At 50.5% G+C, this 16,317-nt stretch overlaps 1 protein-coding gene across 1 annotated transcript in view; it reads right to left on the reverse strand.

Moving 5' to 3' along the window:
* KATNIP (katanin interacting protein) overlaps window positions 1-16,317 on the reverse strand; it is a 177,381-nt gene that overhangs the window by 56,688 nt on the left and 104,376 nt on the right. Inside the window, exon 13 of the mRNA XM_052635696.1 lies at window positions 14,281-14,418. Coding sequence (XP_052491656.1) covers window positions 14,281-14,418 — 138 coding nt within the window. The remainder of the gene's footprint in view (window positions 1-14,280; window positions 14,419-16,317) is intronic.

Raw genomic sequence — 16,317 nt, forward strand, 5'->3', positions numbered from 1 at the left:
ATGGGGAAACGGGCCTATTCCTATCTGTCTTAAGACCAGGCTCTGAGAACTAAAGTTGCCCCCTCCTGGAGCACTTGAACTAGAATGCTTTACTGGGGATGAGATCTCAATGACCTTTCGTCTGTCCCTTGGGAGGAAGACCAATGAAAACCCTTCTTTGTGACACAGTAACTTGATGAAGATGGTGGGGCTTGAGACACTTTACAAGCTACAGATAACCTACTACAAGCCAGGCTGGGAGCCAATGACTGACACCCACCCCCCACCCCCCCCCAAAAGTCACAGAGGAGGAAGGACGGGGATGGGACGTGACAGACAGGGTCACTAACTGGAGCCCCTACAGCTGATCCTGGGCTTGTTCGGCCTATAGAGGAGTTAAATGTTCAGAACCAGCTGATGCTGTCCAAAAACTGAGAGTGTTCACATAACAGTGTGCATTTCTGGCTTCCCTTAAAAATTTAGGCCATCTGGCAGGACGGAGCCAGGGCAGGGATAGCTGCCCTAGGCAGGTCCTGGCTCACTGGGGACCACAGTGCCCCTCTATTGAAAGGCAGGGCCAGGTGGTGCGTACCAGACTGCCTGGGAGTCATGTGACCACCAGCAAGCTGTTCTGTGCCTCAGTTTCCCCATATGTAGGATAGAGCTGACCACCATAGTACCCATCTCACTGCAGTTTGGAATAAATGAGCTGATATATGTAAAGTCCTTTCAATGCCGCCTGGCACATAATACACACTCAAGAAGCTGCCATCATTGTCTTGTATCCAACCTACTGCCTGGACGGCTATACCCATTGACACTGGCTGCTCAGGGCTAGGGAGGCCAGAAACCCCCTGTTCCCCTAAGGCCGGGTGCAGTGACCCCCTGTTCCTGGCCCAGGTTGGCAGCAGGCGCAGGAGAACCCCATTCACTCTAGGATGGGGCCTAGAATTACTCTCGCTAACTTAGGTCAATACTCCTCGAGTTGGGATTAATAGATACATACTACTATATAAGAGCTTCCCTGATGGCTCAGTTGGTAAAGAATCTGCCTGCAAAGCAGGAGACCCTGGTTCGATTCCTGGGTTGGGAAGAATCTGCTGGAGAAGGGATAGGCTACCCGCTCCAGTATTCTTGGGCTTCCCTTGTAGCTCAGCTGGTAAAGAATCCACCTGCAAGGTGGGAGACTTGGGTTCAGTCCCTGGGTTGGGAAGATCCCCTGGAGAAAGGAGAGGCTACCCACTCCCATATTCTGGCCCAGAGAATTCCATGGACTGTATAGTCCAGGGGGGTCCCAAAGAGTCAAGACACATCTTTCACTTTCACATAAAACAGATAACCAACAAGGACCTTCTGTTGGTTATGGGGAATGATACTCAATATTTTGCAATAACCTTTAAGGGGAAAGAATGTGAAAAGGAATCTATCTATTTATCTATCTATATGTCTGTGTGTGCTTATATGTATGTATGTATCCATATACATGTGGGTATATTCAGTCACTCAGTTGTGTTTGACTCTTTGCAAACCCAAGGACTCTAGCCCACCAGGCTCCTCTGTCCATGAAATTTTCCAGGCAAGAATCCTGGAGTGGGTTGGCATCTCCTACTCCAGGGAATCTTCTGGAGCCAGCAATCAAACCCGAGTCTCTGTGTCTTCTGAATTGGCAGGCAGATTCTTTACCACTAGTGGCACTCAGGAAGCCCACCTATATATACCCATACATAATACATACACACACACATATTAATATATAACTGAATCACTTTGTTGTATACCTGAAATGAACACAATATTGTAAATCAACAACATTTTAATTAAGGAAAAAAAAAAAAAGATTCCCCTTGATCTGGGCTCAGGCCCTAGCTGGCAATTCTTGCAATTGTATCCAACCCAGCATGTACCACACGGGGGCCTTTCAGGATCCTGGCCTGCGTGACACACAAAAGATGAAGGCGGGGCTCCTCTCCTTGAGGAGTTCACAAAAGCCTGAGTAATTAGGGGTCACAGACTCAGATGCTTACAGTACCACCAGCGTGGAGGGACGGGAACTGCGGAGCACCCGCCTGCGGAGCACCCGCCGGTTGATTTACAATATTGTGTTCGTCTCAGGTATACAACAAAGTGATTCAGTTATATATTAATATGTATGTGTGTGTGTGTATGTATTATGTATGGATATATATAGGCTGCAGGAGTCACTGGGCTCCAGCTGGTGGACACTACAGAGGGAATACCACCAGCTCATCAGAAGCCAACTTTCCAGCGTCATCAAATGTTTCACAAGCTGTGCAACGTCGTGAGTGCCAAATGGAACACGCCTGCAGGATAGATTTGGCCAAGGGCACCTGTCTGTTAGAGACATGGGAGGCTCAGGAAACTGACGGATACCCTAGGGAAGCATGAAATCTGGTGCCCAGAAGGGGTGGCTGAGACCACTAGCAGGGGCCTGGGGCAGGCTGGCGGTGTGCGGGTGGCTGGTGGGTGAAGAGAGACTTAAGCAGAACTTTGAGGTTTCCAAAGACAGGGTTTATAATAAGACTGGCTACACATTCCAGGTGCTGGGCAGGGGCTGAGACCACTAGCAGGGGCCTGGGGCAGGCTGGGGGTGTGTGGGTGGCTGGTGGGTAAAGAGAGACTTAAGTAGAACTTTGAGGTTTCCAAAGACAGGGTTTGTAATAAGACTGGCTACGCATTCCAGGTGCTGGGCAGGGCAGGAGCAAAGTCACAGAGGAGAGAAGAGTTCCCCGGGACCAGAGGGGATGGAGGTTCCGTAAGGATAGAAGCACCAGAGAGCCCATTTTGGGGTCTGAGAGTGGTGGAGACACATGTGCGCAGGGCGCACAGAAACATGTCAAGTGGGAGGGGTGGTGTGGTGTCAGGACCACGGTGCCACTGTGTAGGGGACACAAGTCAGATCGTGATGGCAACTGCCGCACCCTGACTCAGCTCCACCAAAGCTCCCAGGAGTGGATGTGACCTGATGTCACCAGATCTTCTAGATAAAGGTTCCTATTTTTCATGGAAACTCACCAATTTTTAAATGTTAGTAATTAAAAAAAAAAAAGCAGAGACATTACTTTACCAACAAAGGTCTGTCCAGTCAAAGCTATGGTTTTTCCAGTAGTCACCTAGGGATGTGAAAGTTGGACCATAAAGATGGCTGAGCACCAAAGAATTGATGCTTTTGAACTGTGGTGTTGGGGAAGACTCTTGAGAGTCCCTTGGACAGCAAGGAGATCAAACCAGTCAATCTTAAAGGAAATCAATCCTGAAGATCCATTGAAAGAACTGATGCTGAAGCTGAAGCTCCAATCCTTTGACCACCTGATGCAAAGAACTGACTCACTGGAAAAGACCCTGATAATGGGAAAGATTGAAAACAGGAGGAGAAGGGGATGACAGAGGATCAGACGGTTGGGTGGCATCAACAACTCAATGGACATGAGTTTGAAGCAAGCGCTGGGAGTTGGTGACAGACAGAGAAGCTTAACATGCTGCAGTCCATGGGGTTGCACAGAGTCAGAGATGACTGAGCGACTGAACTGAACTGAATTGATTCAAAGAACTTTGGGGACTTCCTGGTGGTCCTGTGGGCTTCCCTGATAGCTCAGTTGGTAAAGAATTAGCCTGCAATGCCAGAGACCCCAGTTTGACTCCTGGGTCGGGAAGATCCCCTGGAGAAGGGATAGGCTACCCACTCCAGTATTCTTGGGCTTCCCTTGTGGCTCAGCTGGTAAAGAATCTGCCTGTGGGAGACCTGGGTTCAATCCCTGAGTTTGGAAGATCCCCTGGAGAAGGGAAAGGCTACCCACTCCAGTATTGTGGCCTGGAGAATTCCGTGGACTGTATAGTCCATGGGGTCACAAAGAATCGGATATGACTGAGGGACTCTCACTTTCACTGGTGGTCCTGTGGTTGAGAGTCTGCATTCCAACGCAGGCGATGTGGGTTCGATCCCTGGTTGGGGAACTAAGATCCCACATGCTGCAGGGCAACTAAGCCTGCACACTACGACTGGAGAGAAGCCCAAGCGCCTCAACTCAGACTCAATGCAGCCAAATAAATAAATAACTTAAAACACATACACACACACAAAACCCAAAGAATTTTGAAAACACAGTGTGAGCCAGCTGCAGTCTGTGAGCTGCCTTCGGTCCACTGGGGCACAGCCTCTTCCCAAGATGTCCAGGGCAGCACATGCTGGCCGGGGACTGTGGTCACTCCCCTGAGGCATTCTGCAGCAGGTAGGCCCTCAGCTCATCTCTCACCACTGTCCTGGCCCCACTGAACTGTGGTTTGCAGGGGTCCCCCTGGGCCCACCTGCCTGGGCAAGAGCTCATGGGGGCAGACAGCATGTCTGATTCCTGGCCCCAGCACCATGTCTGGGGCGATCGATATGGCTCTGCCGATGAGACGGGGAACGAGCAGATGAGTGAGCTAAGTGGGAGACGGAGGAGACAGCAGGCAGCAGGGGAAGGAGGAGCTGGACTTGGAGGGAGGCAGGTTCGGGCGGTGGAAACGGTAAGACCTGAAGATGACTGACAGGGAGGGGCACAGGGGGAGCGGAGGATTCAAAGGTGGGAGTCAAGCGCTCCTGCAGACAGCCAAAGGAAGCGGAGCCTGGAGTGGGGCTGAGGGGTCTGGGTTTGGGGTACCAAAGCTAGGGCTTCAGTACATGGCCGGGCAGAAATGCTGAAGAAAAGCATCTCGTGGCCAGGAGAGAAGCTTGGTTCAGAAATTAAGCCTTGGGGTAGGTTTAGATTTGGGAGCTGATGAATACGTTCACCAGCAGGTGACTTCCATGTTCTTAGAGGAAAAGAAGGGACCTAGTCTGGGTCTTCTACTTTCCCTGGTGATTTTTCCCTCCTTAGCCAGCATCTCAATTTTTCATTGGGAATCCACTCTTCCCTTGACCTTACTTCATGTGGATAATGTAGGCCTCACTCCAAGTCACAACCCAGGCCTGGCCAGTGGGCCCTAGACCTGGGGCTTTCTGCAAGCACTCCTGAAATCAAGAGCGATGTCAACGGGGACCACCACTTGGAACCTGAGAATGATGCCAACACAGAGGGAGGAGATTCCTGATGGCATCATGTGAACTCCTGGATCCTGCCACGCCTGAGGCAGCCAACTCATACTCTCCTGTAACATGGGCCAAAGAACGCTTTTTTGTCCTTAAGCTGGATTTAATTGGGTTTTCTTGTCCTTTGTTACCAAAAGAATCCTGGCTGATAACACTAGTGTTGGGACTGAGAATTTTAATCAACAGATTCAGCTACTAAGTCAGTCCTGGCCAAGGCAAGCAGGAGAGGGGACAGGAGAGCTCTACCCTCTAGGGGGTCTGGGATTTGTCTTGCTATCCTAGGCTGGCCCCTGCACATGGGTGAGCAGCCCTCTCTACTTAGACATCTGTCTGGTCCCAGAGCAGCTCGTCCCCTGGTCTGTGCAGTACAGAGATCCAGGCCTCAGCTTCTACCCCTGTTCTGCATCTGTGTTCTCGTTCCTGCTGGGAGTACAGTTTGGCTCTGAATTCCGACTTTCTGGATGGAGCCTGAACACCTCGTGGGGCCCCCTCTCTCAAGGTGGAATTCTCTGCTCACCTCTCTGTCCTCTGCTGGCTGGGGGCCTGCTTCAAATCTGAGCCTCCTGGACCTCTCAAGGTGACCATGCCTTACCTTCCCGAGCATGGGCTATGCACACAGACTTTAGAGGCTGCAGCCCACCCAACAGACAGCACCCTCTCGCAATTGACAGTGGCCCACACCAAGCCCAAGGTTAACACCTAAGGAAGGCTCTTGCGCATCTGGGTCAGTGCCCTTCCTCCCAGCCACCCTATTAAGATGCCATCATGATCCCCAAGAGCTTCCCAGATGGCACTAGTGGTAAAGAACCTGCCTGCCAATGCAGGAGACTTAAGAGATGCAGGTTCAATCCCTGGGTTGGGAAGATTCCCTGGAGAAGGACATGGCAACTCACTCCCGTATTCTTGCCTGAAGAATCTCATGGGCAGAGGGGTCTGGTGGGCTACAGTCCATGATGAAGTGACTTAGCATGCACACACATGAATGCTCGCCAGGCCTGAGGGTGCTCCCCAGACCAGAGGTGCCCAGACCCTACGATGTGGTGGAGCCATCAGGCTACACTGACTCAGTTGCCCAAATGAAGGTCACATCTTTGACTGCAAAGCCACTGCCATGTTTGGCCTTGGTTCGTATCCTGATCCAAACGAATCAACTGTTGGGACTTCCTTGGTGTCCAGCGGTTAAGACTCCACTCTTCTACTGCCCTGGTGGCTCAGATGGTAAAGAATCCGCCTGCAATGCAGGAGACCTGGGTTCGACACCTGGGCCAGGAAGATTCCCCTAGAGAAGAGAACAGCTACCAACTCCAGTACTCTTGCCTGGAGAATTCCATGGACAGAGGAACCTGACAGGCTATAGTCCTTGGGGTTGCAAAGAGTAAGACACACCTGAGCGACTAAGACTCTTCCACTGCAGGGGCCAAGGGTTCAATCCCTGGTCAGGGAACTAAGATCTTGCATGCCACATGGTGTGGCCAAACAAATTAACTATTAAAAATTAGGCAGTTAGGGATATTTGAATGTGGACTGGGTACTGAAGCATAATAATGAATGATTGTCAGGTATGATAGCAGCATCGGGATGATATAAAAACAAACTTATCTGTTAGAGATGCACGCAAAAAATTATGAATGAGATGATATGATACCTACAATTTCTTTTTAAACATTAGGGGAAGAGATGAAACAAAAATGGCAGAATGTAGATAACTATTGAAGCTGAAGAAGGGTACATAGGTTGTTAATGAACTAACCTCTTCACTTTGCGTTCATTTGAAAATCCATTCCTACCCCACCATGAAAGGCCTTTCTGAAAATACAAACATTGCCCTGGGATGAACTGAATCTATCCTTATATGCAGAGTACATCATGAGAAACGCTGGACTGGAAGAAACACAAGCTGGAATCAAGATTGCCGGGAGAAATATTAATAACCTCAGATATGCAGATGACACCACCCTTATGGCAGAAAGTGAAGAGGAGCTAAAAAGCCTCTTGATGAAAGTGAAAGAGGAGAGTGGAAAAGTTGGCTTAAAGCTCAACATTCAGAAAATGAAGATTATGGCATCTGGTCCCATCACTTCATGGGAAATAGATGGGGAAACAGTGGAAACAGTGTCAGACTTTATTTTTTTGGGCTCCAAAATCACTGCAGATGGTGACTGTGGCCATGAAATTAAAAGACGCTTACTCCTTGGAAGAAAAGTTATGACCAATCTAGATAGTATATTCAAAAGCAGAGACATTACTTTGCCGACGACTAAGGTCTGCTTAGTCAAGGCTATGGTTTTTCCTGTGGTCATGTATGGATGTGAGAGTTGGACTGTGAAGAAGGCTGAGCGCCGAAGAATTGATGCGTTTGAACTGTGGTGTTGGAGAAGACTCTTGAGAGTCCCTTGGACTGCAAGGAGATCCAACCAGTCCATTATGAAGGAGATCAGCCCTGTGATTTCTTTGGAAGGAATGATGCTAAAGCTGAAGCTCCAGTACTTTGGACACCTCATGTGAAGAGTTGACTCATTGGAAAAGACTCTGATGCTGGGAGAGATTGGGGGCAGGAGAAGAAGGGGATGACCCAGGATGAGATGGCTGGATGGCATCACAGACTCGATGGACGTGAGTCTGAGTGAACTCCGGGAGATGGTGATGGACAGGGAGGCCTGGCGTGCTGCGATTCATGGGGTTGCAAAGAGTCGGACACAACTGAGAGACTGAACTGAACTGAATGGTGCATTTCAGAAGCACTGGGACCCTCATCCAAGCCACCAAGCTAGACTGTGGAGACCCCAAAACACCTCTTGCGGCTCCCCCTTCCCTCTGACCCCTTCTCCAAAAAGCATCCAGAGTGATCTTTTAAATTCCTCAATCAGATTGTGTCACCCTTTGCCCAAAACCCTCCCATAATGATACCAAGAGCTGATCTTTGTATAGAGTTCACGAAGGCCAGGAATCATTATGAGCACTTCATATGTATTAACTGAACAATAATCACCCTCATTTTACAGATGAGGAAACTGAGTCAGGGAGGCGTAGAATAACACTCCCAAGGTCACAGAGCTAGGACGAGGAGGAGCCAGGGGTTGCCCCAGCCAAGCTGGCTCTGACCCTCTCCCTATTGTGCCTTCAAACCAGTGAGGCCTACGTGACCTGGCTCCCAGGCACCCTTGGGACCTCCCCTCACACTATCCTTTGTTCACCAGCTCAGCCTCTGACTAAACTGGATGTTCCTGCTGCAGAGCCTTTATTCTTGCTATGCCGCCTGCAAGAATTCCCTTTCCACTTACGTCCCCACGGCTACTCCTTCTCAACGCTCAGGTCAGGGATGCCTTTGATTACCTGTCCAGTGCGGCCCTGCTTCATTCTCCCCTTGTCCCTCTCTGGTCGCCAGATGTTATCATCTTCACAACACTTAGCATTACTGGAGATGACACTAGTCATCTGTGCCCTTGTTTTTTGTTCCCTTCCTCATGAGAAGGGAGAGGACTGTATGAACAGGGCCTTGTCTATTTGTTCAACACGGCTCCCTGAGCACCAAGACCTGTGTGGTCCAATACATGGTCACCAGCCACACGCGGACAATGACATGAATATTAAAATGACAGACACTGTAAAATGTTGGTCTGTCAGTTACAGGAGCCACCTGGGGCTGAGAACTTGAATTGTTCTCACTGGACAGGGCAGAGAGAACGTGTTAAGATCATTGCAGAAAGTTCTATTGGGCAGTACTGGCCTGGTTGACCACGACAAGTCACAGAAACATACCACTGGGTAAATCTAACATTCACTCACTCATTCATTCATTCAAAAGCTACTTCATTAGCACCATTTCCATGTATAACATATACCACTGGGTCCTGCTTCACTTGCTGGTGTGACCAGGCTGGAGGCAGAACCTGTGTGGTGATGCTGTTGGCAAAAAATGGTGATGACCTGCCCGTTCTTACTCAAGGGTGGTACCACGTAGCAGATTAATATGCTTGTTATTAATATAAAGGAAAACAGATGGACTGTGGGGAATAGCTGAAAGTCCACTTTTTGGATGAGTTATAACATCCTAGGAGAGACTATTGATTCTTTTCTCCTAGCAGATGTTGCTCTGTAGGGGAAGCAATGCAGAGAAAAACCGCAGGAAAACCCACAGACCCCATCTTCCCTTCCCACTTCAGCCCCTTACTCCTCACTAGTGGGGCCAGTCATTTAATCTGGGGAAGGATCACAAAATGTGAAAACCTATTATCAAGTCTTCTTCCTGAGCCCAAGACAAACATCGATGATCAATCGCCTACACTAATCAATCCTGGATGCACCAGGAGGAAAGTTCCAGATCCTTCTCAATAGCACTCCAGGCAGCCACTCCCAAGCAGAGCCAACAAAAGAAACACCAGTCTATTTGCTCCCTGAGATCTCTTTACTCTTAAGTCCCTGCTTCATCTACAAGGTGGGGCCTGACAACCTCTACTTGTAGGATGGGTAGGAGGTTAACCGAGATGATGCATTTCATCATCAGGCATCAAATGTTTACTGAGTAGGCTTCCCTGGCGGCTCAGTGGTAAAGAATCCGCATGTCAATACAGGAGACACGGGTTCCATCGCTGATCCAGGAAGATCCCACGTGCTGCGGAGCAACTAAATCCCGAGCACCACAACTACTGAGCCTGTGCTCTAAGAGCCCGGGAGCCACAACCACCGAAACCCATGAGCCCCAGAGCCCATGCTCGGCATCAAGAGAAGCCACTGCGATGAGAAGCCAGTGCACCCCAACTGGAGAGTGGACTCCGCTCGCCGCAACCAGAGAAAACCCGCGCAGCAATGAGGACCCAGCAGAGCCAAAAATAAATAAATAAGTAAATAAAATTATTTAAGGAAAGAGTGTTTATGGAGCCCCTATTCGGGGCCTCATGCCTGCCCGATGCGTGCTATGCTGGGTAAAACGGCGGCCGTGATGAGCACCCACATCTGCGGGCTGCCCCGTGCGGCTGCGTGAACCGATGCTGGCTTCCCTGTCCTTAACCTGCCGGGAAGTCCTCTCCTCCGGGCCAGCTCCGAATCCCCGCATTACCTAAGGAGGGTGACGGAGCCCATCCAAGTTAGCCCAAGGATTTAAACAGGCAGCAGATCTTCCAATAAGAGACTCCCATTCTTGCAGCACCTTCTTTTCTTATGCTGTAAATAAGCCTTGGTTGGATTAGTGCCTCACGTTGAACTTTGCTTCCTCGGATTCCCAGACACAAAACACCCGTCTTAACAAGCCGTGTCTACCGGGCTGAGCTATATTTCCTATAAACTCTAATTTTATCTCCTCTAAAACACACAGTAATAGCATTCTCTGGAGAATATTAAATCAAACCAACCTGCAGCTGCATTTGTTTGTGCTTTCTGCCCCCGGAAAATGCTGGCAACAGATGGGTGTGCGTTATGTAAGTGGTGGCCCTGCCGGGGCCTGCGGTCCTGCACGCGCTCCTCTGTGTCGGAACACCCTGAGTCTCTGATCCCCACAGCCGGCTGCCCCCCGGAGCGCCCGCCACGACGCCCTGACGTCCTGGCCCTCTTTTCTATTCTCGGCACACAGGGAAGGCTGAGTGCAGGTTAAAGAAGAAAGGCAGGCTGCAGCCAAAAGAGATGAAGCTTATCTCCTTTGTAATCCAGCACATAAAAATCCTCTTTTCTTGGCCTGAGCTGTATAGTCAATGACAGGGCCGGGCTACAGGGCACAGGCTTGAGCAGTCAGTGCTGTTTCATTACTCATTCCAGAAGATGCTGATGACCGCCTGCCAGGAAGTGTTGGGTGGACTGGGGGACCCGGCCTGAGATGCTGGGAGCCCACTACTCAGGGCTGGGGCTCCATCCCGGGCCCGGAGGACAGCCCCGTATACACCCTGGGTCAAAACTGGCCATGGGGGTGGGGAGGAGAGCCTGATAGGCCCACAGGAACCTCCTCACTTATCCAGTGGTTTAGACTGTTTTTCAAATTTAAACCTTAGGCATTTGTTTTTTAAAGAAAAAACATAAATCAGAGAAAGCGTTTTGTTACTTCACTGAGGAGTGTCGTGTGTCAACAGAGCTGCGACTTCACTGAGGAGTGTCGTGTGCCACAGAGCTGGGACTGTGTCTGCCACGTTAGCACCTAGATCCCCAGAGCCTAGCAGATGTTTATCTGGGAGCTGGAGGGATGGCTCAGTGGTAAAGAATCCACCTGGAGATGTGGATTTTATCCCTGGATGGAAAAGATCCCCTGGAGGATGAAATGGCAACCCACTCCAGTATTCTTGCCTGGAAAATCCCATAGACAGAGGAGCCTGGTGGGGCTAGTCCATAGGGTCACAAAGAGTCAGACACAAGTGAAGCAACTGAGCACACGTGGGATGGCTGGGTGAGTGGGTGGGTGGAGAACCAGCAGGAAGAGCTGCAGGAGGGGGGAGAGGACGGGAAGGAGGGACGAGGCTCAGGGTCTCCTGGTTGGCCTCTAACCTGCAGTAGCACCTGTGGAGGGCATCTCCTGCTCTAGGTCACTCATCTGGATCTCAAGGAGGATGAGGCAACTGCTTACGGGCTCTTAGGGGAATGAACTCATTCATTCATTAGATAGCCATGATTTGCTACTTGGAATAGAACAGCGGTGAAGTCTCAGGCCCTGCTCCCAAGATGCCCCCTGGGTGATGGGGGAGGCAGGTGTGTATCCTGATCTAGGGGTGATGTAACTAGTTCATGTGGTACAGAAGTGCACAAGGGTTGGGGGTCAGGTGAGCAGCCTGGAGAAAGTGATGCCTGGGTCTTCCAGGAATATGAGGCATTGACAAGCACCTGGAGTTGAGTGAGACAGGAGGGGCCGGGGACTAAAGTTGTGCCTACAAGGAAGGCTGGTGGAGAGCCTCAAGAGCATTTGGCACTCTGGAGGGGGGCGTGAACAAGGGGCAGGTGCTGAGAGAGAGGCAGGCATGACATATGGGGATTAGGGGGCTCTGATGTCACACTCAGAGGTCTGACCTGGATTTTCTGGATCAAGGAAAGCCTTTGAAGTTTGAGCATTGGAAGGACTGTTGCTGAAGCTGAAGCTCCAATACTTTGACCACCTGATGCAAAGAACTGACTCCTTAGAAAAGACCCTGATGCTGGGAAAGACTGAAGGCAGGAGGAGAAGGGGACAACAGAGGATGAGATGGTTGGATGTCATCACTGACTCGATGGACATGACTTTGAGCAAGCTCCAGAAATTGGTGATGGACAGGGAAGGCTGGTGTGCCACAGTTCATGGGGTTGCAAAGAGTCGGACACTACTGAGTGACTGAACTGACTGAAGTTGAGGGTTTGAAACCATAGTCATGATCAGACCCCCCAGGGGCTACTGGAGACAAACCAGAGGCCTGGGCCTGGGATTAGGGAGAACGGTTAGGAGGCTATACTTTTCCACACCTCTTTTCGTCCAAGTATCTCCCTCTACCTGGAGATACTTTCCCTTGTCTGCCTGGCTCAAGGCTTCTCTTCCCACTAGAGCTCAGGTGTGCTCTCCCTTCATACCTTCCCTGACCTCTTCCAGCTCGAGGTGGACACCCTCCTCCTCGAGGGTGCAAGCTGGGAACAGCCAGCTCTGGCTCAAAGATGAATTTGGTTTGCACTACATGGTGGTTTCGTCTTCCCAGGTAGCACAGTGGTAAAGAATCTGCCTGCCGATGCAGGAGACTCAGATTTGATCCCTGGGCTGGGAAGATCCCGTGGAGAAGGAAACGCACGCCACTCCACTATTCTTGCCTGGAAAAGGGACACAGGAGCCTGAGGGTCCCAAAGAGCTGGACACGACTGAACATGCACGGGTACGGTGGTTCCGGAAGAATTTAAGGTAGCTACTGACATTTGCAAACAAAATAGCTCAGCTCAGATTTCCAGCTCCCTGGGAATGCTGGGAAGAGAACAGCACTGGCTGGCATTGCTCCATAGCGAACATTAGTAAAAACTGAAAAGCGGCCTGCTGCTAAACTGGGCCATGTTGTTGGCCAGTCTGCTGCACTCCCCAACAGGCCCGTGTCCCCCTAACAAGACTGAGGCTGAGAATTGGTCCCCGTTTATCATCTCGCTTGTTCTATCGATTCCCTTATAGCCACTTATAAAGGAAGGTAGAATGTTCATGCCCCCCTTTCTATCAAAAGAAGGGAAACCAAGTTCTGTCCCTCCTCACTGACTGAGTTCCCTGCAGAGTCCCTGAGGTTTCTATCTGAAACCCATGGCCCTCTGGGTTCAGCTTGATCAAGGTCTTCATCACACTGTCTCCTTCATCTATCTACATCACTTGTCTGCCGGCTCTTAGACAACGGATACCCCAAGGCATAGACTGTTTCTTTATATCAGTGTCTTCAGAATCGATCATGAAACCTGATGCTACCTAGGATGTGCTGAAGGACCACTATTCAGTGAAGGAATAAATGCAAATGAATACGTGGAAAATAGCTTAGAGAAAGCAAGAATGAGGACCTGGGGGCGGGTAGTGGTGTGAGGGTAGGAAGAAGGGGAAGGGCTCTGAAATCAGAGAGGCCAAAGAGCATAGAAGTGAAGAGCCTGGCTGTTTGGAGTGGGGCGCACAGCAGGAGCGCTGGTACACCTCGGAACTGGCCGCACACACAGAATCTTGGGCCCGCCATAGACTTGCTGGATTGTTGTTTTTCAGTCACTAAGTCGTATCCGACTCTTTGTGACCCCATAGACTATAGCACGCCAGGCCTCCCTTTCCCTCACCATCTCTCGGACTTCGCACAAGTTCATGTCCATTGAATCAGTGATGCCATCCAACCATCTCATTAGGACCTGTATTTAATCAAGATCCCAAGGGGGTCATGGCGGATTATGGTTTGAGAAGTGCTGGCGAAGCAAATGGGCCTGGAGTCCAATTGTGGGGGTTCAGATTCTCACTCTGACACTCACTGGCTGTGTGACTTGGGCCACATGACATAATCTCTCCATATATCTGTTTCCTTATCTGTTAAAATGGAGCCTCAGTTCATGTTTCTCCAGTTCCCCCAGAGGCCCGACCTGCAGCAAAGGCTCTGTTCCTGGGGGGCTCTGACAGTACGAAGTGAAAGTCCCCAGCAGGTGCTTGCTACACCCAGGAGGAAGGGCATTGGGGCCACCTGGTCCTCATTTTGCAGCTGGGGGAATGAATCTGGTTATGGAAAACGCTACGTGCTGCCATCAGTCAAATGCTCAGTGAGGAACCGGAGCCTGTTACTTACACCATCAGCCGTCCAGTAATTCCAAACCTTGATCTTGGTTAGACCAAAGTCACGCAGCTGTCCCGTGTTGCGGATAACAAAAAAGAGCTGGAGCGGCGGGTGGAAGGGGCATGTCCACAGGGAAGGGTCTTTCTTGCCCTGAAATGCCAGCAGGAGAAGGACATTGTTATGGTTAGCACATTTCTGCCTTACCCCACAGTAATCCTCCCAGTTTTGGCTCAGGCTGCAATGCAGGAGACATGGATTCAATCAGGAAGATCCCCTGGAGAAGAAAATGGCAACCCACTCCAGTATTCTTGCCTGGGAAATCCCCTGAATAGAGGAGCCTGGCAGGCTACAGCCCATGGGGTCGCAAAAGAGTCCGGGACACACTGAGTGACTAAACCACCACCACCCCCCACAGTAAATGAGCAGTGACTATGGAAACCAGGGAAGGATAAGGGTGGGAAGCCAGCTGCCCCCTGTACATCATCCCGGTGGCATCTTAGATCTCACCCCATCTGGATCGCTCTTGGGAGCAGGCTACTGACCCTCGACCCTGACCCCGCACAAAGCCGCCACAGGGGCCCCTCGGCCCTGCCAACCAGACTGAATTAAAATTGCAGCGGGCTTTATTTTAATCAACCTAATCGGCTTTGCGGGGAGAGAGACCCACCGAAGGGGGAAGGACGGGAAAAGAGCCACGAGGTGCGCTTGTTTGATAAACCTGGCAAACAGAGCCTTTGATTTTCTTTTGTAAAACCCTGTAGAATTTTAAAAATGTCAAAATAGAAAAGAAAGAACCTGGCTCAGGCGTCTGTTGGGACGGGGCCATGGCACTGAGCCTTGGGATTTATTCTGTTCCCTTCAGGGCTTCCAAGCCTCGGGACCCCCCGTGCAGTTTCTGCCTGCCGGAGAAGCTGCCAAGCCCACTCTCAAGGCCACAGAGGCAGAGGGGCAGGGCAGTCTGGCTGGCATTTTCATTCGCACCAAGATTTTGTATCATGAGCACTTGGGATAGAGGTGGAAAGGAGAAATGGGGGTGGGGAGGGGACTTCTCTCAGCTCCGGTTGCCTCCCCTTGTCTCTTTGGGCACCTCTTCTGCTCTCTGTCTGGACAAAACCCACAGCTGCTCCCCAGCATCTCCACGCTGGCTTGGCTTCTGTGCCTTTGCACCGGCTGGGCTTCCATGTGCAATACTCTCCTGCCCTGGGGCTTCCCTGGTGGTCCAGTGGTTGAGAATCCGCCTGCCAATGCAGGGGACACGGGTTCCCTGGTCCGGGAAGATCCCACGTGCCGCGGAGCAACTAAGCCCGTGTTCCACAACTAGAGGGTTGCATCTGCTCGTTGCAACTAGAGAAAGCCCGTGCAGAGCAACATTAAGACTCGGGGCAGCCAAAAATAAACAAATAGATAAAAAACAAAACCAAAAACACACCCTTCCCCTTGACACAATTACTCCCCCATCTAGGTGCCCATAGCTCCTCAATACGCCTGCGGGTATCATTTACTCGGTGCCCCACGATTCCCTGTCTTCAAGTCTATGTCACCACCCCCCCCATAACACACACACACACTCAGCTTCAAAGCTCTTCTCATTCATTCTAGAACCTTTAGCATTCAGCACAGTTCCTTGGCACCTGGGAAATGACAATAAAAACCTCTGAATCGAATTTTTGGAACAACAGTTGAATAAAGAAATGACTGAACACACAAAATTCACCTGCTAATATCTGTCCTCTCATGGAAACTTTATTTTTCTTTCTTTGGCTGTGGCGCAGGGCCTGTGGGATCTTAGTTCCCCAACCAAGGATTGAACCCATGCCCCCTGCATTGGAAGCTCAGAGTCCTAACCATTGGACCACCAGGGAAGTCCCTCACTGAAACTTTCAAGAAGAGACTAAAACGATCTGGCCGGCAGAGCTATTTTGTTTAGCTCACTAAGTGCTATTGTTGTTGCTTTCTGGAAAAGGCAACTTGTTGCCAAAATTTAAAGATGGAAAATATCTCCTGCTCCTCAGAGATAGATGCCTGGCTTGTCTATAGACTTAGAAGACG

Source organism: Budorcas taxicolor, chromosome 2 (assembly GCF_023091745.1).
Source record: "Budorcas taxicolor isolate Tak-1 chromosome 2, Takin1.1, whole genome shotgun sequence".
NCBI classification, from domain to species: Eukaryota; Metazoa; Chordata; class Mammalia; order Artiodactyla; family Bovidae; genus Budorcas; species Budorcas taxicolor.